This window comes from Schistocerca cancellata, chromosome 7, assembly GCF_023864275.1.
Source record: "Schistocerca cancellata isolate TAMUIC-IGC-003103 chromosome 7, iqSchCanc2.1, whole genome shotgun sequence".
Taxonomy (NCBI): domain Eukaryota; kingdom Metazoa; phylum Arthropoda; class Insecta; order Orthoptera; family Acrididae; genus Schistocerca; species Schistocerca cancellata.
In genome coordinates, this window is record NC_064632.1 from 29,580,552 (window position 1) to 29,607,468 (window position 26,917).

At 40.7% G+C, this 26,917-nt stretch overlaps 2 protein-coding genes across 8 annotated transcripts in view; one reads left to right on the forward strand and one right to left on the reverse strand.

The window, feature by feature from the left end:
• The window catches only part of LOC126091857 (START domain-containing protein 10-like), a 124,065-nt gene extending 104,279 nt beyond the window's left edge, over nt 1-19,786 (reverse strand). For 3 of the 5 annotated variants that reach the window (XM_049907129.1, XM_049907126.1, XM_049907131.1), the window contains exon 1: nt 19,648-19,786. In XM_049907129.1, the coding sequence (XP_049763086.1) occupies nt 19,648-19,656 (9 nt within the window). In that variant the 5' untranslated portion in view covers nt 19,657-19,786. Of the gene's footprint in view, nt 1-18,524; nt 18,639-19,181; nt 19,363-19,647 lie in introns of those variants that run through there. The other 2 variants (XM_049907127.1, XM_049907128.1) reach the window with 2 other exon arrangements.
• Nucleotides 19,018-26,917, forward strand: part of LOC126091854 (phosphopentomutase) — a 122,986-nt gene continuing 115,086 nt past the window's right edge. For 2 of the 3 annotated variants that reach the window (XM_049907119.1, XM_049907121.1), the window contains exons 1-3: nt 20,002-20,140; nt 20,265-20,368; nt 20,449-20,711. In XM_049907119.1, the coding sequence (XP_049763076.1) occupies nt 20,309-20,368; nt 20,449-20,711 (323 nt within the window). In that variant the 5' untranslated portion in view covers nt 20,002-20,140; nt 20,265-20,308. Of the gene's footprint in view, nt 19,159-20,001; nt 20,141-20,264; nt 20,369-20,448; nt 20,712-26,917 lie in introns of those variants that run through there. The other variant, XM_049907120.1, reaches the window with a different exon arrangement.

The window sequence follows — 26,917 nt, forward strand, 5'->3', positions numbered from 1 at the left end:
TGGCTGAGCATTCCCTTTGCTTAAATCTAAGCTTCAACCTGCCCTGTGTCTGACCGCTTCTCAGCCAGGTCAGCGTCTAGTGTCGGCTACTCTAAGAAAGGTCTTGGCGCAGTGTTGGCACACGAATAAGTGGACGGGTCAGAATGACCTATTGTTTACGCTTCTAAGACTTCAACCCCCACTCGGCAGCAGTTTCTCAGATTGGAAAGGAGTCTTTAATAATTGTGTTCACCCTCAAGAAATTTCAAGTCTTCTTGTATGGTTCTAAGTTCCATTTAATTAAGGCTCACAAGCCGTTGGTTGCTGTTTTTAATCCTTCAGCTTCCATGCCGGACAAGGCAGCACATCGTGTGCAATAGTGGGTTTTCTTCCTCTCCTGTTATTGTCAAGTCCATTACCAGCCAATGATGGAACAAGCCAACACCAGTGCCTTATCTCACCTTCTGATCAGGCTGGATCCGGCGTTCGATCAGGATAAGTTGCTTTGTTTCTACGAGGGTGAGTCCAATGAAAACCTTAAATTTGTAATAACAAATCGAAATTTCGCACTGTTATAACGTAAGTTGGTAAGCGTGCTACAAACAGCGTGCAGAATAGCCTGTAGGTGGCAGCATAGTGCAGATGCACACATACCGTCGCAGTGTCAGTATAAAAATGGCCAACCCACTTGCGACTTGCACTAGGGAAGAACAGCGTTCTGTTATTCGGTTTTTGCATAGTGAAGGTGTGAAGACTATTGAAATTCATCAGCGAATGAAGGTTCAGTACGGTGATGCATGTTTGTCACAGCAGCAAGTCTATGAATGGAGTAGGAAGTTCGCAAATGGTGTGACTTCGGTGGAAGATGCTCCTCGTCCAGGTCAGGCACAATGAGTTGTGTCTCCACAGAACATTGCAGCAGTTGAAGCCATAGTGAAGGAAAACTGCCGAGTGATACTGAATGACACTGCAGCATGTTTATAGATTAATCATGGGTCCGCACACCACACTGGCCATGATGTGCTCCAGTTTCACAAAGTGTCTGCAAGATGGGTGCAATGGCAGCTATCTCTTGAAGTGAGAGAACGACTTGTTGATGCTTGTGAAGAACTTCTTCGGCACTTTGAATGAGAAGGTGATGGCTTCCTTGCAAGAGTCGTTACTGGGGATGAAACCTGGGTTCACTTCCACCAACCGGAAATGAAGAGAGCAAGCAAGGAATGGCGCCATTCCTCATCACCAAAACCAAAGAAGTTTCGAACAGAACCATCAGCAGGTAGGGTTATGCTGACTCTCTTTTGGGACGAAAAAGGCACTGCAAACTGACCCCCTCATCACAGCAACCACCTTCACCTTCATTGAGCTATGAAATGGAGATCATCACCGTCATGGGTGTTTTCTATGATTAGTAATTCCAGCGCCTTGTGAGATCAGTTCTTGTTTTCCATGTTACCAATGTTTTTTTTATGCAGCCTGCATTTTTTCTTTACCATATATTTCTCGATGCTTAGAGTTTTTAAGTATGTATGTGGTTTTCCTACCCCTAGAAGGGAGGAAAAATGTACTTTCGGTCATGACATGCGCAATTTCAGATATTGCACGTCTATTTCACAGGCCCACTAATAGAGGTCACCCGGGTTTGCCCCCTGGCACACTCTGGTAAGCTGCCAAAGAAACAGTATTCTCCAAGCGATCACAAAGAAGTGCTCAGCCTATTCTTAACCTGTATTACTCTTGTCCATCCAATGTGTTCAGTGCTACTCGCAACATGTACTTCATTGTATATTACATTGGCTCTATAAAGTACTTTGTTCCATAAGTCATGTTTCTTTGGGCTATAACAGACTCTCTGCACTCTTATTACAATGAAAACAATCAATCACTGATAAAATAATTTAATTGGATTGATAAAAAATCTACTTACCAAGCGGCAACAGAACCCACACACAAAATAAAATAATTACCCCACCAGCCTAGTTATAAAAGCAGATTTCCCAGGCTGTCGCATCCAATTCTGGTACTGCTGATGCCTCCACAAAACAGCTTTGGAGCATGCCATTCATGACTCAATATTATCCTAGTCTGGAATGTGTTAATCAGCTACTTCGACAGGGTCATGACTTCGTAAAATCGTGCCCAGAAATGAGATCAATTCTGTCTGAAATTTTGGCCACCACACCTTGAATAGCTTTCCGTCACCCTCCCAATCTCTGCACTATTCTTGTCAGACCCTATGTCCCTTCTGCACCTATCTCCCTACCCTACCCCTGTGACTGTCCCAACTGCAAGACTTGCCCTATGCATCCTCTTACCACCACCTATAATAGCCCTGTAACTTGCAAAACATATACTATCAAAGGGAGAGTCACCGGCAAGATGACACGTCATATACCAGCTATCACGTAAACACTGTTCATCCTTCTACATTGGCATGACTACCACCAAATTATCAGTTAGGATGAATAGGCGTAGGTAGAGGGTATTTACTGGTAACTCACAACCATCTGTTGCAGAACATGCTCTACAACATGACATTCATGACATCGGTGCCTGTTTCACCACACTAACCATCTGGATTCTTCCCCCAGACACCAGTTTCTCAGAACTCCGCAGGTGGGAACCAGCACTACAACATGTCCTTTGTTCTCGCCACCCACCTGGCCTTAATTCACCTTAATTTCTTTCATCTCAGCATCTCTTCACTGAAACTACTCTTTGCTTCACTCCATTTTAGTTTTCTACATCTTTCCCATATATCTTTTACTGCCCCCTTCTCACCTCAATGCACTTAGCTTTTCGATCTTATTAACACATGTGTGATGTTTCAACAGTAATCTCTCTCTGCATATTACCCTGCCTTCCACCTTTAAGCTCTCAGGTTTTCAAATCTCGTCCGATGCAGTCCCCAACAATCAGTCTTTCCTTCGCATCTCATACAGTAAGTCTCCCCTGACCTGCAGTTCTGAGTGACTTTCCTAAAATCTACCCCTTTTTCCTAGACCTCTCCAGTAATTTTCCTTCACCCTCCTTCCTTCCCCTTCAACCCTTCTGCCTGAAGAAAGAGCCACTGGCTCCAAAAGCTTGCCAATCACAACAGTCTCGTGTGTATTTTGCCGCCACTTGGTGAGTAGGGTTTTTTATTTATTTATTTTAATCTCTGCACTCTTAGATAGTATGAAAATAAGTTAACAGCAAGATTTCTGGTATGACAGTATGGCTCCTATCCCTACAATTTACAATATTCTGGTTCATTTTTGGTTTTCTTTTAAGCATTTTTTTCTAGTAATGTGCTTAGATCTTATGCACTTTATAATTGCATGTATGTGTTTTATCTACGTTCTATGACAGCCCATTTTCAGAGAAGGAGTTATTAATTCTCAAGAAAATTTTATTTATATTTTCCACTATGGAAGTTCCTCCATTAGATCTGATGACAATACTTGTATCATCATCACATGAATTATTTAAGGTTCCAGATCTTTTACACACAACAAGAAGAACAACAGAGTCAACACTGATTCCTATTACACACCTGTAGTAAATGATCCTCATTCTGAGGGCACCATTCCATTGCATACATGCACTAGTTTTCTTAATATGACTCTTTACATTCCTTTATTTAGATAGGGTGAAAACCAATTATCACCAAGATCTCAAGCAACATAATATTTTTAGTTTCTCTGTAATATTGTGAACTGCACAATTAAATGCTTTTAACAAGTACGGTAACAGAAAATATCCATCGGCAATATTTTTTCATGAGTCATAAACTGAATGGAACAGAAGGCAATACTGTTCACAAACGAATGCATAAGATCTGCATGATTATTGTAATTATAAAGTCACTGGAAGTATAAAAGGTGTTTTAGAAGATAAGATTCAGACTTGTTCACCTGATCTAGCCATCTTGGTTATCTAGAGCAAAAATAATACTCTTCCTTGATCCTGGTATTTAGATACACTTGGTGAGCAACAAAACTGCAAAGCAAGCATAAGGAAAATTAAAACAGATATACAGTGACTGATGACTTCACAGAAGAATGAGTTGGGTGAAAATACTGCTCAAAAATCAAATGGTGAACTGTTCACCAGTTGAGACTGTGTCTCCAAAAAGACACCCACTTCTAATATGTTAAACACTACGAAATTCAAACTGAAAAATGAGTGAATAAGATGCATCTTACTGGAAAGGATATCTGATGACTACAAGCTGCCACACAGGGACCTAGGAAACTCCCACATGCCGATAACCACTGACAATTAAGACAAGTTCTAGCAGGAAGTGAACGTTAAAACATGCTACAACTCGCTAAAAAGTGACGCAACTCTTCAAGTGAAACACGGGATAACAAGAAATATTGCATATAATTTACCCGAGAGACTGAAGAGTTAATAACTGTAGTAAGTATTATCACACTGTAAAAATCTGCCCCAAAAAAACCAAAGCAAGTCACTGGGAGACTGATTTCCACAAAGCATTCTGCATAGCTCCTATATCAGGCAAAGTTACAATTAATGACTGACAAATAGGATTGGTGAAGGTCTAGATCTGGGCCAGTGGCATGCCTACGTGTTTTGGACAGCAATGTCATCAGCATTCATCAGGTATGATGTGTAGGAAACATTGTGTTCAGCCAATGAGAGAGCAGCAAAGAAATTATGTATTTTTAAGACTGTCATATTCTCACACTATTACATCACAAACTCTGAAATCTTAACACACTTGGAAGAAAGAGGCAAATAGTTTGACAACCAAGATTATTAATATGACTGTAGCTGTGCTATTAAGTCACAATCTAACAACGACCTTACAATTTGACACACATGTAGAAGAAACAGTCAAATATATATCGTTACATTAACTTTTGCGAATTAAACTGTTACTTTCCAACCTAACCTAGGTCTCGGGCTCAGATACAGATCTGTCTATCACCACAGACAGATATTTTAGCTTTCACATACGTTGAGTTCACCAGCTCACGACCGAATTGTGACATCTTCATAATTCATAACATAATCTGAAAAAAGGTCAAATATTTGTGACAATGATCATCATAAATTTAACTGCTACACTGGCTCTCTCACATACTGAAGATGAATATGAGAGTTTCACTTCATTGTATCAAAGGTACAATGGCTACCAAGATTAGAGGGATAAATTTCTTCCACATCCTGGAAAAAGGTAAATTAGGTTCAACATCCCATCGACAATGAGACTTGTTGAGGCTTTCGTGGCCACTTGTTGACAAACTGCCAATTGGCTTCTGTCTCGGGTTCTTCAGCCGACGTTCATCTAATGATTTTTCTGACGTTTCGCCAGCACGAGTGGCTGGCATTGTCAAAGCTTCACCCTCCATTGCCGGTGGTGAACTGGACCCGAGCTTGCGGGCGCAGACTATATGTACCTGGCGCGCCAACGTCTGAGGGCTTCTCCGCGGTCATTTCCGGTGCGGTTCTCCTCTTGCTACCTGCGACGGTCGTTCACTGCAGTACGGGAAGCCAGGATCCGTTTACCTTAAGGCTTTCCTCTTTCTTGTTCAAACTGTTCGCGTGTTTTTGTATTTCTACTGCTTCACTGAACAAGCGCGTGTGATAGTGGTTCTCTACAGCCAGAACTTCCGTGTCGGCGAATTTTATTACGTGGTCGGTCTCATTCAGTGCGTGCTCTGCCACGGCCGATTTCTCCACCTGCCCCAACCTGCAATGTCGCTTATGCTCTTTGATCCTGGTGTTAATTGATCGTCCAGTCATTCCGACATAAACTTTTCCACATGTGCATGGTATGCGGTATATTCCCGACATTGCAAGTGGGTCTCTTTTCTCCTTCGCCGATCTAAGACACTCTTTGATCTTCCTTGTCGGTTTGAAAATCGTCTTTACGCCATGTTTGCGCAATATACGGCCGATTCTGTCCGTCACTCTGGGAATGTATGGCAGAAAGGCCGTACCCGACATTTCTTTTTCTGGTTCCTTACTTCGCCGAGTGTTTGGCTCTGTTACAGTTCTAATATAATTTGTGGAGTACCCAATGCTCCTCAGGACAGTTTCCAGGTGTTGCATTTCTCGTTTGAGGTGTTGCGGCTCACATATTCGTCCTGCTCTTGTTACGAGTGTACTAATCATGCCTCTTTTCTGGCTCTGGTGGTGGTTTGACTGTTTGTGCAGGTATCGGTCATGTGAGTCGGTTTTCGATACATGCTGTGTCCCAGGTTTTCGCCGCCCCTTGGGACCAGCACATCTAGAAATGGCAGTTTCTTGTCCTTTTCTACTTCCATGGTAAATGTTATGTTGGTGTGGAGACTGTACAATTGTCTTAGGAAGTCACCGAGCTCCACACAACAAAAGTATCATCGACGTACCTGTACCACACCTTAGGTTTGCAAGTCGCCGAGTCCAGTGCCTGTGCTTCAAATTGTTCCATGAAGAAGTTGGCCACCACTGGACTGAGAGAACTACCCATGGCGACGCCTTCCAGTTGTTCGTAGAAATCGCCTTTCCACATGAAATAGCTCGTGGTGAGACATGCATGGAAGAGCTTTCTGATGTCTAGCGGGAAAATGGTACCGATGTGCTCCAGAGCGTCACTGAGTGGCCCTTTCGTAAATAACGAAACAACATCAAAGCTGACCAGGATGTCGTTTGGTGCAAGTTTCAGTTTCTTCAGCTTCTCAATGAAATGTCCCGAGTCCTTAATGTATGTTGTCGCAGGTAGCAAGAGGAGAACCGCACCGGAAATGACCGCGGAGAAGCCCTCGGACGTTGGCGCGCCAGGTACATATAGTCTGCGCCTGCGAGCTCGACTCCAGTTCACCACCGGCAATGGAGGGTGAAGCTTTGACAATGCCAGCCACTCATGCTGGCGAAACATTAGAAAAATCATTAGATGAACGTCAGCCGAAGAACCCGAGACAGAAGCCAATAGGCAGTTTGTCAACAAGTGGCCACGAAAGCCACAACAATTTTGTATTACGCCTCTACGGGGAGGAGATTTGCAGATTGTAACGACGCCTTGACCAACGACGGAAGAAGAAAGCGGGACTGATGTCCTCTCTCGCCTTTCTGTCACGTTGCCGAGATGAATGTGCTACACCGAAGTTCTTGAGATGTAAGCGCCTATTCACCACCGCCCAAGCACATTGTATCTACGACAGAATGGAACGAGCTTTTCTTCGTGAGCGAATACATACAACACGGAGAGAGTTGGCAAGAACGGGATAGGAACTTCTGGACATTTTCTATCAGCTAAGTAGCAGAATGCATCGAGACGACTGGGACAAGATCGACAGCATCACTCGCAGGAGCATGCAGAACGAACTCGAGCGCTGCACCGAGCGACAGAAGAAAAAGTTTGAAAGATGCCGGAAGCAGACCGACAAGGCGACTCCCGACATGTCACACACAGTGGTCAACCTCACTGAACGACAATTGACCAAAGAGGAAGTGTTTGTTCTTCAAAAAGGAGGGAATTTCGCTATCATCCCGAGAACTATACCTATGGAGGACATCATTGCCAACACAGAAGCAGCCATTCGTACCCTTACTTGTGAAAGGGCAGAGGAAATACGCACGGAAACAGCCAGGATACTGCGCCAAGCAAAACCACCAGCTTGCAACCTGAAGAAAGAAGAGGTACAAGCATTAAGAATCTCAACCCCGACAAGAGTATATTGGTACTGCCTGCCGATAAGGGGAATGCGACCGTCGTAATGAAGACCGAAGATTATGAGCAAAAGATCCGAGACCTATTAGATCCGACGACGTACCGAAAACTAAGCGCAGATCCGACGCAACGTATCACACGGAATACGAGTTGATTAATCAAGGCGTCTTCTCTGCCGGCGGACATACAGAGAAACCTGCACAACACAGAAGCCCTACCACCTCGGCTGTATGGATTACCCAAGATCCCCAAGAACAACGTTCTACTGAGACCGATCGTTAGCGCTCCTGGATCACCGACATATAAACTGGCAAAACACTTGGCCTCTCTGCTCCAGCCACACATGGGGAAGACCGACACATACATTAAGGACTCAGGACATTTCATTGAGAAGCTGAAGAAACTGAAACTTGCACCAAACGACATCCTGGTCAGCTTTGATGTTGTTTCGTTATTTACGAAAGTGCCACTCAGTGACGCTCTGGAGCACATCGGTTCCATTTTCCCTCTAGATATCAGAAAGCTCTTCCATGCATGTCTCACCACGAGCTATTTCACGTGGAAAGGCGATTTCTACGAACAACTGGAAGGCGTCGCCATGGGTAGTCCTCTCAGTCCAGTGGTGGCCAACTTCTTCATGGAACAATTCGAAGCACAGGCACTGGACTTGGCAACTTGCAAACCTAAGGTGTGGTACAGGTACGTCGATGATACTTTTGTTGTGTGGAGCCATGGTGAAGAATAGCTCGGTGACTTCCTAAGACAATTGAACAGCCTCCACACCAACATAACATTTACCATGGAAGTAGAAAAGGACAAGAAACTGCCATTTCTAGATGTGCTGGTCACAAGGGACGGCGAAAACCTGGGACACAGCGTGTATCGAAAACCGACTCACACGGACCGATACCTGCACAAACAGTCAAACCACCACCCGAGCCAGAAAAGAGGCATGATTAGTACGCTCGTAACAAGAGCAGGACAAATATGTGAGCCGCAACACCTCAAACGAGAAATGCAACACCTGGAAACTGTCGTGAGGAGCAATGGGTACTCCACAAATTATATTAGAAGTGTAACAGAGCCAAACACTCGGCGAAGTAAGGAACCAGAAAAAGAAATGTCGGGTACGGCCTTTCTGCCATACATTCCCAGAGTGACGGACAGAATCGGCCGTATATTGCGCAAACATGGCGTAAAGACGATTTTCAAACCGACAAGGAAGATCAAAGAGTGTCTTAGATCGGCGAAGGAGAAAAGAGACCCACTTGCAATGTCGGGAATATACCGCATACCATGCACATGCGGAAAAGTTTATGTCGGAATGACTGGACGATCCATTAACACCAGGATCAAAGAGCATAAGCGACATTGCAGGTTGGGGCAGGTGGAGAAATCGGCCGTGGCAGAGCACGCACTGAATGAGACCGACCACGTAATAAAATTCGCCGACACGGAAGTTCTGGCTGTAGAGAACCACTATCACACGTGCTGGTTCAGAGAAGCTGTAGAAATACAAAAATACGCGAACAGTTTGAACAAGAAAGAGGAAAGCCTTAAGGTAAACGGATCCTGGCTTCCCGTACTGCAGCGAACGACCGTCGCAGGTAGCAAGAGGAGAACCGCACTGGAAATGACCGCCGAGAAGCCCTCGGACGTTGGTGCACCAGGTACATATAGTCTGCGCCCGCGAGCTCGGCTCCAGTTCACCACCAGCAATGGAGGGTGAAGCTTTACCAATGCCAGCCACTCGTGCTGGCGAAACGTCAGAAAAATCATTAGATGAACGTCGGCCGAAGAACCCGAGACAGAAGCCAATAGGCAGTTTGACAATGAGACTATTAAAGTTGGGATACAAGCTCAGACTGAGAAAGGAAATTCACCATGACCTTTTCAGCAGAATGATTCCAGTGCCTGTTTCAAGTGATTCTGGAAAACAACAGAAAGCCTAAACTATATTGTCAGATGGAGATGTGGTCCACCTTCCTCATGAATGCACGTGCAATGTCTCACCATTGTGTCACCTCATTCAGTCCCAGTTCTAGAAAGTGAACCAATTTCAATTTATTGCGATAACAAAAGCGCAATCAATTTATGCAAAACAAGTGAATACATCATAATGGAATTTAAACTCTGTTCCTCTCGTAGCTAACAATAATAGTGAATTAAAACTCACGGAGGATACATGTTTGTTGAATAAAACAAAATTATGTTTTTGCAAGAAGTCAAACCTTTTGAACTCAAACTAAACACACTGATATCTATAAACCAAAAACACTCACATCTAACATAATTTTATTTGAGAAGAGATGGCTCAGCTGCAGTTATAGTAAAACAAATTCCAGTGAAGGGGATACTTGCCAATACGCTGTCCAAATTATTGTCAAGATACATCATTATTAAAAGAATTATTACAAACAATGCAGATAATATATGGACATGAATTTTAGCAGGGGTGTTGTGAACAGGAATCACTGTAACTGTTAACTTACATGGACCAATGCGTCTCTGGATGCAGGTTACGTAAAAAAATCAGAAATTTAAAGCAATATTTTTATAAAAAATCTGAATGATGTATCTTACTTTTTATACATTACACCAACTTAGTGGCCTAAATATTAGGCACAAACAAAAACTGAGGTCTGTAGAGCGACTCATTACTGAGCAGTAATTGTGAAATTGGTACTTGACCAACAACCAGATACACACCCTTGGGCCTTCAAACGTGTATTTGGTTAGAGTTGCGACAGTGCTGTTTGGTAGTTTTATTATTAGAACATGTAGTTATCCACGCACCAAATATGACTAATTTCTGAGGTGGTCTTATCCCCCCCCCCCCATGTGATTACATGGAATGACCCCCAACTCAATGTTACATGGCACACAGCAGTGCTAACACGGGGCCGATCATGCCATAACAGGACCTCCAGAAAACTCAAACTTGTGTATGTAATTGCTAGTTCTATTACATACAAGACACCCCTGATGCTTAATTCCGTGTAAGTGTTCTACATTTCTTCTGTTGACGGATTCCACATCATAACCTTTATTGTGAATTTTACCTATGGAACAAGTAAGACATTTACAGAGGCAGATGTGAGCTCTGACCACAATTTATTTTTTATGAACTGCATAATAAGACTGACGAAATTGGAAAAGAGTAGGAAATTAAGGAGAAGGAACCAGGATAAGCTGAAAGAATGAGACGTTTTTGAGAGTTTCAGAGGAAACTTTAGGCAATACTGACTAGAACAGGGGAAAGGAATACAGTAGGAAATGAATGGCTAGCTTTGAGAGATGAAATAGTGAAGGCTGCAGAAAATCAAATAGGTAAAAAGACAAGGCCTAACAGCGATCCTTGGATGACACATAAGATACACAATTTACCTGATAAAAGGGGAAAATATAAAAACTGAGTAAATAAACAGGCAAAATAGAATACAAATGTCTAAAAGATGAGACTGGCAGCAAGTGCAAAATAAGCAGAAATGACTAGAGGACAAATGCAAGGATTCACAAGAATGTTTCACTAGAGAAAGATAGATCCGCCTACAGGAAAGTTACAGCTACACCTTTGGGGGAAAGTGAAGCACCTGTATGAATATCTAGAGCTCACATGGAAAACCAGTACTAAGCAAAGAAGGGATAGCTGAAAGGTGGAAGAGTATACAGAGTGTCTATACAAGGGAGAGGAACTTGAGAGGTAGTATTATAGAAAGAGAAAAGGACATACACACATCACTAAGAGTTTTGCATCACCTTGTTCCGAGACTTCCAGTACCTGTACAGAAAATTGGAATAGAGATCAACACAAACGTCATTCCCAACCTTTTTATTTCTCATGAAAACCACACATTGCATGTTGTACCACCATACAGTGAGACCTTCAGGGGTGGTGGTCCAGATTGCTGTACACACTGGTACCTGTAATACCCAGTAGCACGTCCTCTTGCATTGATGCACGCCAGTATCTGTCGTATTATTCTATGCACAAGTTCATCAAGGCACGGTTGGTCCAGACTGTCCCACTTCTCAAAGGCGATTTGACGTAGATCCCTCAGAGTGGTTGGTGGGTCACATAGTCCATTAACAGTCCTTTTCAATCTATCCCAGGCATGTTGAATGGGGTTCATGTCTGGAGAACATGTTGGTCACTCTAGTCAAGCGATGTCATTATCCTGAAGGAGGTCATTTACAAGATGTGCACGATGGGGGTGTCCATGAAGACAAATGCCTTGCCAATATGCTGCCGATATGGTTGCACTATCGGTCGGAGGACGGCATTCACGTATAATACAGTTGTTATGGCACCTTCCATGACCACCAGCGGCGTACTTCGGCCCCACATAATGCCACCCTAAAACAGCAGGAAAACCTCCACCTTGCTGCACTCATCGGACAGTCTGTCTAAGGCATTCAGCCTGACCAGGTTGCCTCCAAACACATCTCCGATGATTGTCTGGTTGAAGGCACATGCGACATTCATCGGTGAAGAGAACCTAATGTCAATCCTGAGCAGTCCTTTCGGCATGTTGTTGGGCACATCTGTAATGCACTGCATGGTGTCGTGTTTGCCAAGATGGACCTCGCTATGGATGTCGGGAGCGAAGTTGGGCACCATGAAGCCTATTGCGCACAGTTTGAGTCATAACATGACGTCCTGTGGCTGCACAAAAAGCATTATTCAATATGGTGGCGTTGCTGTCAAGGTTCCTCCAAGCCATAATCTGTAGGTAGCGGTCATCCAATGCAGTAGTAGCTCTCGGGCAGCCTGAGTGAGGCGTAATCGACAGTTCCTGTCTGTCTCTCTGTATCTCCTCCATGTCTGGACAACATTGCTTTGGTTCATTCTGAGACACCTGGACACTTCCCTGGTTGAGAGTCCTTTCTAGCACAAAGTAACAATGCGGACATGACCGAACCGCGGTACTGACCATCTAGGCATGGTTGAACTACAGACGACACGAGCCGTGTACCTCCTTTCTGGTGAAATGACTGGAACTGATCGGCTGTCGGACCTCCTCTGTCTAATAGGCGCATGGTTGTTTATTACTTTATTACTATATCTTCATTGTTTACCAGCCATGGCTGGACAGAGTGCGTCACAAATAATATGTTTATCAACTAACATTTATACAACCCCATATACAAAATTTATATTACAAATAAAAGAAAATATTTATGCAGTGCACAAAAACACATAGAACATAGAGAAAATGAAATATAACTAAACAGGAAAGGAAAACTTCATAGCAGCAAATGAAAATACTATAAAGCAAAATGTTTACAAGACCATGTAGATCACACACACAAAGTTTCATTTTGGCAAAATATGTACTTTAAGTAAAACACAAAATTAAATGTGCAGTTAACTGAGAACATAAAAAGAAGATTAAATTAGGCAAAATTATACATAAAACACAACAACATTTATTATTTTGACCATTCACTAGAAACACTGTTGAAAAACTCTTCCAAGGAATATAGCGGACGTTGTTTCAAGTCCTGAGCAATTTTTTTCCGAAATAATTCAGGTGGCAGGGATTTCAGTTCTGGGGGCAGTTGATTGTACATTTTTAGGGCGACTGTTGGAAAGCTGTCTTGTGTACTTGATAGGCGACACCTCGGCACTTCAATGTTCCAGTTACAGCAAGTGTCAAGATTATGTATTTCTTGTCTTATGCTAAAATTCCTTTGATTTTCTTTTATATAAATGAAGCAGAAAAACACATACTGGCTAAAAACAGTCATTATGCCTAGCCTGGTGAAAATAGGCTTTCAGTGGTCCAGTCTTTTGCTAGAGGATATGATCCTGATGGCTTTTTTTTGTAATAGCAACACATCTTTGCTGCCTGAGGAGTGTCCCACAACAACAGTCCATAGCTAATGAGGCTGTGGAAGAGTGCATGGTAGACTATTGTGAGAAACTGGTCAGTTATTACCCTCTTCAGCTTCCCCAGGAGGTATATCACACGAGAAAGTTTGGTGCGTACATATGCAGTGTGATCATTCATGGAGAGTTTGCTGTCAATCTTGAAGCCCAGTGGTCTGACAGTCTCCATGTTTTTTTTTTTGGTCTTCAATGTTGGTTAGACTGCATATAAAATGTTGGGTTTTTTTTTCATTGATCTTCATTTTGTTTATTATGAACCATTCTTTCATTTCTCCAAACATCAAATTTGATGCACCAAGAGCTTCTGCGGCTGTATGTCCTTTGGCAATAAGGCTAGTGTCATCTGCAAACTGCAACATTTGAGTATTACATCATTGGGTGGGTTTAGTGATGTCTTTGAACAGTGAAAGGGACTGTGACTGTGATACAATATCCATAGTCAACGTCTATCTTCAGGTGTCCTGGGAACGGGGGTGATGCAAAACATTTTTTGATGTGTGTAGATGAAGATGAGATGGGAGATATGATAGTCCGAGAAGATTTTTCACAGAGTACTGAAAGACCTAAGTTGAAACAAGGCCCATGGAGCAGACGACATTCCATGTGAACTACTGATAGCCTTGGGAGAACCAGCCATGACAAAACTATTCCACCTGATGTGCAAGACATATGAAACAAGTGAAATACCCTGACTTCAAGAAGAATGTAATAATTCCAACTCCAAAGAAAGCAGGTGCTGGTAGATGTGATATCACTGAACTATCAGATTAAAAATGATGGTTGCAAAATACTAACATGAATTCTTTACAGACGAATTGCAAATCTGGTAGAAGTCAACATCAGCGAAGATCAGTTTGGATTCTAGAGAAATGTACGAAAATGTGAGGCAGTACTGAACCTATAACTTCTCTTAGAGGATAGGTTAAGGAAAAGCAAACCTCAGTTTATGGTATTTACAGACTTAGAGGAAGCTTTTGACAAGTTGACTTGAATACACTCCTTCTAATTCTAAAGGTAGCAGGGGTAAAACACACGGAGAAAAAGGCTATTTATAACTTGTTCAAATGGCTCTGAGCACTATGGGACTCAATTGCTGAGGTCATTAGTCCCCTAGAACTTAGAACTAGTTAAACCTAACCAACCTAAGGACATCACAAACATCCATGCCCGAGGCAGGATTCGAACCTGCGACCGTAGCAGTCTTGCGGTTCCAGACTGCAGCGCCTTTAACCGAACGGCCACTTCGGCCGGCATTTATAACTTGTATGGAAGCCATACCAGAGAATGGAAGTTGCTACTCACCATATAGCGGAGATGATGAGTCGCGACAGGCACAACAAAAAGACACACACAATTATAGCTTTTGGCCATTAAGGCCTTTGTCACACACACACACACACACACACACACACACACACACACACACACACACACACACACACACACACACGCGCGCGCGCGCGCGAAAACGCAACTTGCACACATGTCTGCAGTCTCTAAGAACTGCGAGGAGCAGCACCAGTGCATGGTGGGAGTGGCTACCGCACTGTCAACTATAAAATTTCGAAGTTTCGGCAACTATTGCAAGACGCCTTCTTCAGGGTGTATTGCTAACTGCTGAATGGGCGCTAGTTTGATTACTTATATACTAAGGAGGAGTGGTGTCACTGGATATGAGGGTGAGGAGAAAGGGTATTAGATGTTCTTTTATTGGTCTTTGCATTACGTGTTGCCATTGGCGGAAATAGGTGTTTTTTTGGACTTTCCTTTATTGCTTACAAGTAGGAAAATGAGTGGCTACTGCAGCTTAGCACTGTTTACTAACTGCCTAGTATCGACTAGGGTGTGTCAACACACTGTGTACCCACACCACTGTGGCCTACTGCACACCTGTTGCTCTGTAAGAGCTGCTGGCAGCCAAGATGCTGGGAGTCGGTACCCGCCTTCTCTATTCATGTTGTCGGGCTGCTTGGCTATTTCTATAGCTTCTCTGATCTTCCTCCTCAAGCTAAACAGCTGTTTTGCCAGTACACAGGCGTCTTCAGATTCAAACTTCATCCTGCACTGTTCCTGGTGTTCTGCCACCACTGATTTGTTGTATTGTTTGAGACGGATATATCTCATGTTCAGATAACCTTGTGCTTATCGGAGGTCCAGTCTCACCTACATACACCAGCCCACATTCACACCCAATTTCATAAACTCTGGCAGCATGAAACTTGTCAATTGTATCTTTCATCGAGCCGAGAACCCCTTTTACTTTCTTGTTGCTACAAAAAATTGCCTTAATACTTGCTCAACGGAGTATTTTGCCCAGACGTTCAGTCATCCCTTGCATGTATGATAGCAGGACAGTGTTCCGTGCTTTGTTCTGCATTTCCCTATTGCCCTCCTCCTCTGGCACCATAGTTTTTTGTATCATCCTCATGTCTTATCCATTAGCTCTATAAATGGGCCTGAGGTTGTGTAGCTCAGCCTTGACATTGGGTTCATTGCTGATCCTGTAGGCTCTCTATTCTTTCAAAAGTGCTACAACCTAATACCCTTCCTCCTCACCCTCATATCCAATGGCAGCACTCCTCCATAGTATATGAGTAATCAGATTAGTGCCCATTCAGCAATTAGCAATACACCTTGAGGAAGGCACCTTGCAATAGTCGTCAAAATGTCAGAATTTTATAGTTGACAGTGCGATCCCAAACCCAGAAGAATTTGATTGATACTGAGTTCTACAATTTATGAAGTCTTTGAGCCACTCAATGTCGCACATAGATTGGCAACCTGCTCTAAATGTCCAGAAATGTAAAATTTTGCATTTTAGAAAACAAAAAAGTACATAGTGTCCTACGAGTATAATGTCAATGACTCACTGTTGGAATCAACCAACTCATACTCTGTGAACTTATTCCATGTGTTCGTACCTGCATTAACGGCCTGCAATTGGACACTGTATCAAATGCTTTCTGGAAATCTAGAAATATGGACTCTGCCTGTTGCTCATTCCACCTCGTATCATTTTGCAATGTTATGCCCAGGTATTTAAACGACTTGACTGTCTAGCTTGACACTAGTAATACTGTATCCGAACATTACATGTTTGTTCTTCCTACTCATCCACTGATTTCTGGCTCAGTTACCCCCTCTTTTAACTATAATCTATCATTGTTCTCTCAAACAAAAAACTGTGTCCAGTTCTTGAAAAAAGGCACGTGTCACACATGTCTACAAGAAGGATAGTAGAACTGATCCACAAAACTACCACACAATAACCTTGACATTGATTTGTCGAAGAGCTCAAACACAATGAGGTATCCTGAACAGTATGACCCCCTCAATGCCAACCAGCACAGATTTCGGAAACACTGATCACGTGAAACCCGACTTGCACTTTTCTCACATGACATACTGAAAGCTTTGAATCAAGGCAACCAGATGGATGCAGGATTTCTTGATTTATGAAAAGTATTTGACTCAGTACCACAAATACATTAAAGTCAAAAGTATTATCATATGGAGTATCAAGCGAAATTTGTGACTGGATTGAGGGATTTTTGGTAGGGTGGACACAGCCTGTTATCTTGGATGGAGAGTCATCATCAGATGTAGAAGTAACTTTGGGTGTATGCTAGGGAAGTGTGTTGGGAACCTTGCTGTTCATGTTGTATATTAATGACTTTGGAGACAATATTAATAGTAACATCATGTTTTTGCAGATGAGCGCAATTATCTACAATGAAATATTATCTGAGAGAAACTACAGAAATATTCAGTCAGATCTTGTTAAGATTTCAACGTCGCGCAGAGATTGGCAACTACCTCTAAATGTTCAGAAATGTAAAACTTTGCACTTCACAAAACGAAAAAAATGTAGTATCGTATGACTATAATATCAATGAATTACTGTTGGAATGAACCAAATCATACAAATAACTGGGTGCAACACATTATAGAGGTATGAAACGGAATTATCACTTAAGTTCAGTCATGGGTAAAGCAGGTGGTAGACTTTGGTTTATTGATAGAATACTGGATAAGTGCAATCAGTTTACAAAAGAGACTGCTTACAAATCACTCATGTGACTGGTTCTAGAATATGGCTCAAGTGTGCGGGACCCATACCAGATAGGACTAACAGGGGATTTTGAACGTATACACAGGAGGGGAACACAAATGGTCAGAGGTTTGTTTAATTGGTGGGAGAGTGTCACAGAGATAGTGAAGGAACTGAAATGGCAGGCTCTTGAAGACAAACTATTCAAAGAAAGCCTATTAACAAGGTTTCAAGAACCGGCTGTAAGTGATTTATACTACAACCCCCTACATGCACACAGGGGTCGTGAGGGGATGATTAGAATAATTACTGCACGCATAGCAGCATGCAAACATTGTTCCCGCATCCATATGTGAACGGAAGAGGCAGGAACTCTAAAAACCGGTACAATGGGACATACTCTCTGCCATGCACCTGACGGTGGTTTGCAGAGTGCAGGTATAGAACAATAATAATAACAACTAATTTAGAGATAGAAATTTTCATGCAGGCATCCCAGCACAATGGTTCCTGAGAAAGACAGACGTAAGACAATTGGAATCAGAATACTCTAAACAGAGAGTAAACCACTGCCACAATAGAGCTAGAAGGAATGACAGAAAAAGCGGGGACAATTGTGGAATAGCCAGTTTCATTACTGCCGCTTTGTTGTGGATACAAATTCATACAGGCTAATATTTTAAGTTCAATATTTTCAGCTAAAAATCTTTCTTTTACAAAGCTGGTTGATGTCTATAGCAGAAGGAAGAGCAACAAAACACAGAAAACAGCCGCAAACCAGAGAGACCAAAGGCTTTGTAATCCTCTCTCCCCCTGAATAATGCATTGATACTGATACGTTTTTACTATCTCTAATTTTAATACGTTTATGACAACTTTTACATGTTTTTTTAACGGCCAAGAAGAGAAACTGAATACGATAATTAACGGTAAATGAATACCGTTAGTAGATTTGTAGCACAGTATTTGTCTGCAGTAATATTGTAGTTCGGCGAATTTTATAAGTACAATGAAGACGTTACAAGCTGGCGGACTAAGGCTTTCGTGGTCCATTACTACTGAGGAAGCGGGCATACTGGACGGAGCTGGACGTAAACGCGGTGATTTGATAAAATAAATAAATAAATAAAAGAATAAAAATATATGGCACGACAATGAAATACGTGCACTTAAAAAGAAAATGCAGTTTCCTGACTGTGACATTTTAATAAAATTTGCTATCGATGGGCCTTCTCTGAAAATGTATATTACGTGTAGTACACAAATATAGGAAAAAGTTGCAACATTTTGAAAATGCACACACATGAATAGCGTTATCTTTTCAAGCCTCGTCCTTGAAAAGATTGTAGTTTGACTTAGAAGCTAAAAATAAACTGATAACAGAATGACGATCTTCCTGCAGCAATGCGACGTCTGTTAAAAAGTTATACAAAGCAGCCAACAACTATGAGCTGAACCATTATGATTGCCGTCAGTGAATGACCCTGCCTTCATTTATAATGCAGCTTAATTCACGCTGTATTGTTTAATACATGAAACTTTCGACAACGTGTTAATCACATTTTCTACTTAGAGGTGAAGCTGTCGTGTTTACTCACAACAATTTTTCAGCATTTCAGTGAAACAATATAAATCCTGTATCTTCGTCAATGTGACAGTAAAAATGAGTATTATTTAACACGGTTTAACTATTTCAGATTTAGCTAAACAAAACAATCTATTTCACCACTGAAATGGTTATCCAACTCATTCGCCCGCGAACTTACGAACTATAAACTCAACACGACAAGAACATGCTCATTATTTATGCTGGAGTATGCTGAACGCATACAGTATCGCACCAGATATTATCGTAAGGGGCTCGTGGTGAAATATTCTAGTGTTTACAGGCTGAAAATAATATAACAATACAAGAAATTTCGACCTTATCATTAGTCGCTTTACTGTACTATCGCAGTACATTGTTTACAAATTTTAATAAAACAAGCGTAAGGTTACTGAGTTAAATGCCTAAGAAAAGGGGCGTTGACTTGTCACCCACTTTCACAGTAAGCCTCCACTTACCTTAAGCATTACACGAACACCTGCATACTGACGTCGTCGTATTAATATAAAAAGTATTTGTCAAAATTTCTGAATTGGTAGGGAACGTACCCTGCTGTCGTCCCTAACACGGCTTGTTCAGCTATTCTTCACCCGCATGATTTTTCAATAAAGCTCTACTATCTCCTATGTTTCTCATTGCAAATGCGTCATGTCGGATTTTCTTAACCTCCTGTCGCCTAAAAAACTCAATGCATTGCTTTTCGCAGCTGTGACTTCGCCATAGATAATTATCAGCTGATCCATTCGTTGGTATCAGTATCAGGGTTAACAGTTGAAGTTTACGTTTCGTACTTTCGTTTATTTGTCTCTGTAGTCGGAGAGTGTACTCTATTTAGCACATGCAATTAAAGACTTATACCCTCCTTGATACCAGCGAAAGATCTTGCCAAAAATTCTTTGCGTGTGACGTATAGCACTGAGTTCTAGTGAGCTAAGTGCGTTTGCAAACAATGTATGTGTTCATTATTGAAGATTTACGTCTCTTTAGATATTTATTATAATTATTTCCTCTGTTGACATGCCATTTACGCTTTTCTAATAATTTGTACTCAAAGTAACGTATCTGATTGTTTTAGCACGAGAAAGATTGATTCAGAACTGGAAGAACGGAAAGGGAAACATGCAGAAGGTCGACAGCAAGGTACAGGAGAAAATTGACGAATGGCTTGAATGGGACAAGGTAAACACTCGTTTTTATAAATGTCGGATACCATAAAGAATAAATATAAATTAAATGTATCTTCATATTTTTGATGATAGAATGAAGGCACTACCCAGGAGATAAAGTCACTCTGTGCATCTGGTAATTATGAAACGCTGTCAAATATTTTATTAAATCGCCTTGAATTTGGAACAGCCGGCTTGCGAGGACGAATGGGGGCCGGTTATGCTCAAATGAATGATTTAGTCATTATACAGACGACACAAGGATTTACATCTTATTTGGAAGAGGTAACAAAACAGTCACCTGCTGCAATGAATAGTGTTGTTATTGGATATGATAGTCGCCACAACAGCAAAAGGTTAGTTATATCTTCAGGACTATTACAGAGCCGTAATTAGTCATGTTTGGATAAATTTAGGAATAGATCAAATTAAGAATTTACTGCATACATTAGAATAGAAAAATAATGGTGGTCGTGGTGATGGTGACTTTTGAGTGAGATGATGCATGTTCTGCCAATTAGACATCTCCATCACTGCAAGTTCAGAATTCTCGAATCCTGTTTTTGTACCATCCATTTTGTAGTTGTGTGTGATGCATTTTTCTAGATATCATCAATTATGTTTTTCTTCTTCCGCTAGTCATCTTCCCTGTCACTATTGTTTCTAGTGCATCCTTAATTATGTGGTTCCTTTTCATTTTGTGTATTCTTCCTCACTCATTCTGTGTAACAACAGAGCGTTATTCCTATTTTATCTGATCACCTCTTCCTTTCTTCTGATTCTCATCTCAAAAGCCTGTAGGCTAAGTATTTCTCTTGTCTCCATCTCCATGTCCCTTTTTCGGCACCATACAGGGCAACACTTTATTAATCTTTCCCATAAATGGTTAGGCCTATTCAATACCGAGCAAATACCACTCTTCCTGTAAAACATTTCTTCTTCAAAATGTACTCTGGTTTTTGTTTCTTGATTAGGACTGTGTATTATGTTATTGGTTATTTTGCAGCCTAGGTACCTACAGTTATCAACTTTTTCTAACTCGGCACAGATGTTCACTTTTATCTTCCTTGAGTGCCATGTAAAAATCATCACCTTAGTCTTCTTCACATTTATCTTAATTCCTTATTGCTTACAGTTGGTGTTAAGTTCTTTTGGCATATTATTACCTTTGCCACTTTATCAAGAAATCCTATAGGCCTACTTCAGATTATCCTTCCTCCTATTGCAACATATTTTTTTTAACAAGTTTTTAACTAAATAATCTAAATTGATTTTAAACAGAGTAGATGAAAGACACACATGTCTAACCTTCTTCTCGATTTTAAATCCTTCTGTTGTCTCATATATGTTCTATATAAACTACTTATTTCATTGCTCTCATTCCAGTTAATTCTGATCTTCTAGACATCTAAAGTTTAATCCACTAAGCTCAATCGAAGACTTCTTCCAAGTCAGCAAAAATTACACGAACTTCCCCCACTGTATCTGTTTTGAGGTATGTTTCACCATTTATTCGTAACAGTCAAACAGCAGCTCTTGTGTCTTTGCCCCTTCTGAAGCCAAACTGCTCTTCATCCAAATAAGACAAATATAATATTGAAACATGTGCCAGTAATCAACAGCATTTTATCATTGATGGAAAGTGATTTACATGTACTATATTATTTTCTTTTTATTTCTTATTGACCTAATTGCAAGACATGCTTTTAATCGTGACTAGGTTTGCCTATATGTTAGTTATATTTAGTAACCAGTTTTTCACTGCACTTGGTGAACTGTGAGTACTAGACATATGTAGACATGACAAATTGTGGAATGGAGACTGTTGACTATGTGTTGCCCACAATGTATTGCTCCTGAATGTTGCCAGTGTACAGCTAAAAACAATCAAGATTAGAAGCGTGCTCTATGTTATGTGTAGAACAAATAATAGTTACTGTGTGAAACATAAGGTTAATCTGTAGCTAGATAACTAAGAAAAATAGGCATTTGATATTATGATTTCATTATTTGAAAGTGGTAATCGTAACTGCTTAGATTAAGAGTTGTACATGTAGACATAATGTAATTTTCCCCCTAAGGTAAGTCTTTCCGCTCCCAGGATTGGAATGACTCCTTACCCTCTCCCTTAAAACCCACATCCTTTCGTCTTTCCCTCTCCTTCCCTCTTTCCTGATGAAGCAACCGTGGGTTGCGAAAGCTGAATTTTGTGTGTGTGTTTGTGTTTGTGTTTGTTTGTGTGTCTATCAACATACCAATGCTTTCGTTTGGTAAGTTACATCATCTTTGTTTTTAGATATATTTTTCCCACGTGGAATGTTTCCCTCTATTATATTCAGTAACATATATTTCTCTATACAGTTGTTCTGTCATTTAGACAAGGTAACTTTCTTGGGTTAAGAGGAATATTCGATTCTAATTGTTGGCTTTGCCCAGCAACATAATGTTAATGGCTGTTTTGGTGACACATTTTGGTGAATATTTTTACAGTTTGATTGAGAGTTAGTAAAACTAGTGAATGTGAAATCAAAAATACCTGGTTGTAGTGACAGACTTATCTGTAGCGTAGCCTGTGCGAAAAAACTGCCTCTTATATTACATCGTATTTGCCACGTTCTTTATGACATTTCTCACATTTCCTGCATCACTAGTCAAAGTCAGTGACTATTATTTAATATTCCACTTTATCCATTTATTGTTAGCTTATTTGCATAAAACATATTGTGTGTACTGGGTACATTTAGCAAGTGTGTTTGCTTTGTTGTAATCCTAATGTCAGTATTAGATTTCCAGGAAATGAAATCTCAATCTCTCTCTCTCTCTCTCTCTCTCTCTCTCTCTCTCTGTGTGTGTGTGTGTGTGTGTGTGTGTGTGTGTATGGCTATATGGGGATTTGTATTTTATACTATCTTTGTAAACACTTCCATATTAAGAGCAAAAAGGAAACCTGTTTTTAGTATTCTGCATTATTTTGTCACCAACTAGTTTGTACTTTAGGCTATTATCAACTTACAAAACATTGTAGTGAAAAAATAAAAAGTTGCTGCAGATGTAAAGGAAGAGTATCATTTTTATGCATTTTATAATATTCTGTCAAGTGCCAAAGAACTCCTTTAACATAAATACTATTTTTAGAGGTATGCTATACTGACACTGACACCACAAACAACCTTTGACCTGTTACCTGCAACAGATGCCTCTAACATGCTTTCAGTGCAGAAATTATTTATGCCTGTAGACCATTATGTTTTAAAATCATGACCGACATATTTTGAGAACCTCCATAATTGTTTGCAAATTGGTGCTAAGTTATAGTCTAATGCTACATGAGTTAATTGACTGCCATTGAATCAATGTTCATTGACAACTTCAGTATCTATTATCTTTCAATCATCTTATATCGATGCATATAAATAATGTAGAATATTTCAAGATGGGGGAGACCTGAATTTTGAGAGTGGCACTGACTTTGTATTTGTTCACAAGGCACAAATTTTCAACATTGTGATGACTTGTTTGAGTTGATTACTAAGATCATGATCACATCTTCACAGCCATCAGTAATGAATTCATTACTTAGATCAGCCATAAAAATCATTGATTGTTTTTAGCACTCTGTTGGTCTAAGTGAAACGCAAACAGCAGCGTCTTTTCGCTTGAGGTTTCACCTTTAATGCTTAGTGGGAGAGTGGGGAACATGGTAAGGCAGAGGCTATGGAGAATGAACATGAACAGTAGAGAATGAGTCTTCTTTGAGCTTTTATCCTTATGCTGCGTAGAGTTGTGCACCATGTTTGACTTTAAGATGATGTGACTTACCAAACGAAAGTGCTGGCAGGTCGATAGACACACAAACAAACACAAACATACACATAAAATTCAAGCTTCCGCAACCAACGGTTGCTTCTTCAGGAAAGAGGGAAGGAGAGGGAAAGACGAAAGGATGTGGGTTTTAAGGGAGAGGGTAAGGAGTCATTCCAATCCCGGGAGCGGAAAGACTTACCTTAGGGGGAAAAAAGGACAGGCATACAATCTCGCGCGCGCACACACACACACACACACACACACACACACACACACACACACACACACACACACTCGTCTTTCCCTCTCCTTCCCTCTTTCCTGATGAAGCAACTGTTTGTTGCGAAAGCTTGAATTTTGTGTGTATGTTTGTTTGTGTTTGTTTGTGTGTCTATCGACCTGCCAGCACTTTCGTTTGGTAAGTCACATCATCTTTGTTTTTAGATATATTTTTCCCACGTGGAATGTTTTCCTCTATATAGATATATACACACTCGGTTGAGGTCAACAAAAAATGCAGAAAGTAAAACAATTTAAAAATAAAGACGGCCCTTTCAGCCTTTATGCTGGCTGTCTTCAGATCTAAGACTCTGCTCAGCAGTAAACAATTATGATTTCAAGCAACTGTTCTGTGCACAGCAGCTGCAGCGATATAGTGCCTTAGATCTGAAGATGGCCAGCAAAAAGGTGAGACTGGTTATCATTTGTAAATAAACAATTATTGAGATATTGATTTTCACATTGATTCCAAATTAAACATGAGGTTACATATTAGCCATACCTGCAAGTGAATAGCTAGAGTGTGCTATCTCATGCGGAAACTGACCACTGCAGTCACTAATGAGTATCTGAAGATGGCATATTTTGGCCTTTTCTAGTTGCACATCTCCTTCAGCATACTGGTATGTCAGTAATTTCTGAAGAAAAGGGAAAAAAAAGTATTCTGAATAATGAGAAAAGTGAGTCATAAGAATACTGCTGAACCTTGTTTATCAAGCTCAGGATACTGAGTGTTGTAAAGCTGTCCATTTATACGGAATTGCTCTTGTGTTAAAAGCAATTTGGGTGGATTCAACATCAGAGGCAAGATACACTATCCTAACACTAAAGGTAAACGGCACTTTCACATACCAAGACACAGCCTGACAAAGACCAGAAACTTGCACTAAATAATATGTTTAAAATTTTTTAATGAACACCTAAAATCTGCTTGTTTTTCACCCTGAAATAAGTCCGGAGTAAGATTCATGACTGGTTATTGAAACACCAATTCTACAAAAACAGAACTATTTTAAATAAACACTGTCATTGTTTTTAAGAATATTTTGAAAAGAGTGGAATTACAGTGCAAGAACTTCAACTTTTCTGTAAAAGTTGTTATTAATTTATGTTAATATCTAAAACTATTCTGCTGTAAGTGGTCAACAACTAATAAAGATATGAATTGAACTCTCCTGTTGACTTTATGGGTACAAGTACATTTTTCCACAAATGTTTTGAAGTCTTTGTTGCTATGACCACATGTGGTTTTTTTTGTGTTTTACTGGTGAATACACGTCCGAAATATGATGGAATATGACCACATGGGATTTCCATAATTTAATCTTTTTTCTTCTATTGAGAGAGATGTAATTTTGTACCCCCCACCCTTCTTTTATCCACATTGCGCCGGGCCACTTTAAAACAGCTGTAATAAATGCTGGAAATCTTGAATGTCAGACATATTTCTGTGCAAGTGTTATACAACTTTTTGGGCTTATAGATTCAATTACAGCATTAGGCACCATCTTTTCATTCCCTCACTGCCTGATGAAATTTAAAATATCTTCTGCTGTTGGCTTATAAACTATCAATACTATAAAGTTTTGTGTGCCCAGACATTTTCAGCCAGGTACCCTTCCGACTGGGAAATTATCAATTACTTATCATATGCGTTGGCTACAATAACAAATTCTTGACATATTAAAACAAAAAATACACACATGCAACTTTTTACACTTGGGTTATCAGTAAGTTCATGGTTCCAGCCTTTTGTGGCTTGATATTCAGCATCCCGATTGAAACAAGTGGAGAGCATTTGGACTCCTTCATATGCTGGTCTTCTGTATTTGAGATGTTTCCTAGGCAGGGAGAGTAAATCTTTGTGGAGAGTGAATGGTTCATTTTTAGAAACTTGCTGGCAAAAGCTGTAGAGAGCTGCCTTTCGACGGAGGTGATCTGACAGATGTTTGATGGTATTGGTAGCCAGCATATAGATGTAGATCTGACTGTTCCACTAATGATTCTTATAATTGCATTCTAATTAATGTCATCCTTCTTTGTATGAGCTCTATGGAACCAAACTAGTGTGTAGTATTTTGCTGCAGAGAGTACCAAAACAAGGGATGCCCGATGGGGAACTAAGGCCTCAATGTATTACCTGCTAGCTTTCTCAGGAGATTTACTTATGTATCTACCTTCTGAACTGTGTTAGAAAGGTGTTTATGATTGTCAGCACTTTTTCTAATGTGACACAAAGGTAGTTTGGTTTATGATTGGATTTGACTATGCTAAGAGAGCCAAACCGTGGGTTGATCTCTGCTGGTGCTAGATGATTATAGAGGTGGAAAAGACCTACTTGTGTTTTAGAAACATTAGGTCTAAGTCTCCAAGTTTTAAAATATTCAGAGTTTAGAGAGACTGTTTTTTAGGTGTTCTTCACAGTCAGATAGATCTTCACTCTGGTATGAAGTTACAAGGTCATCTGTGTACTGGAATT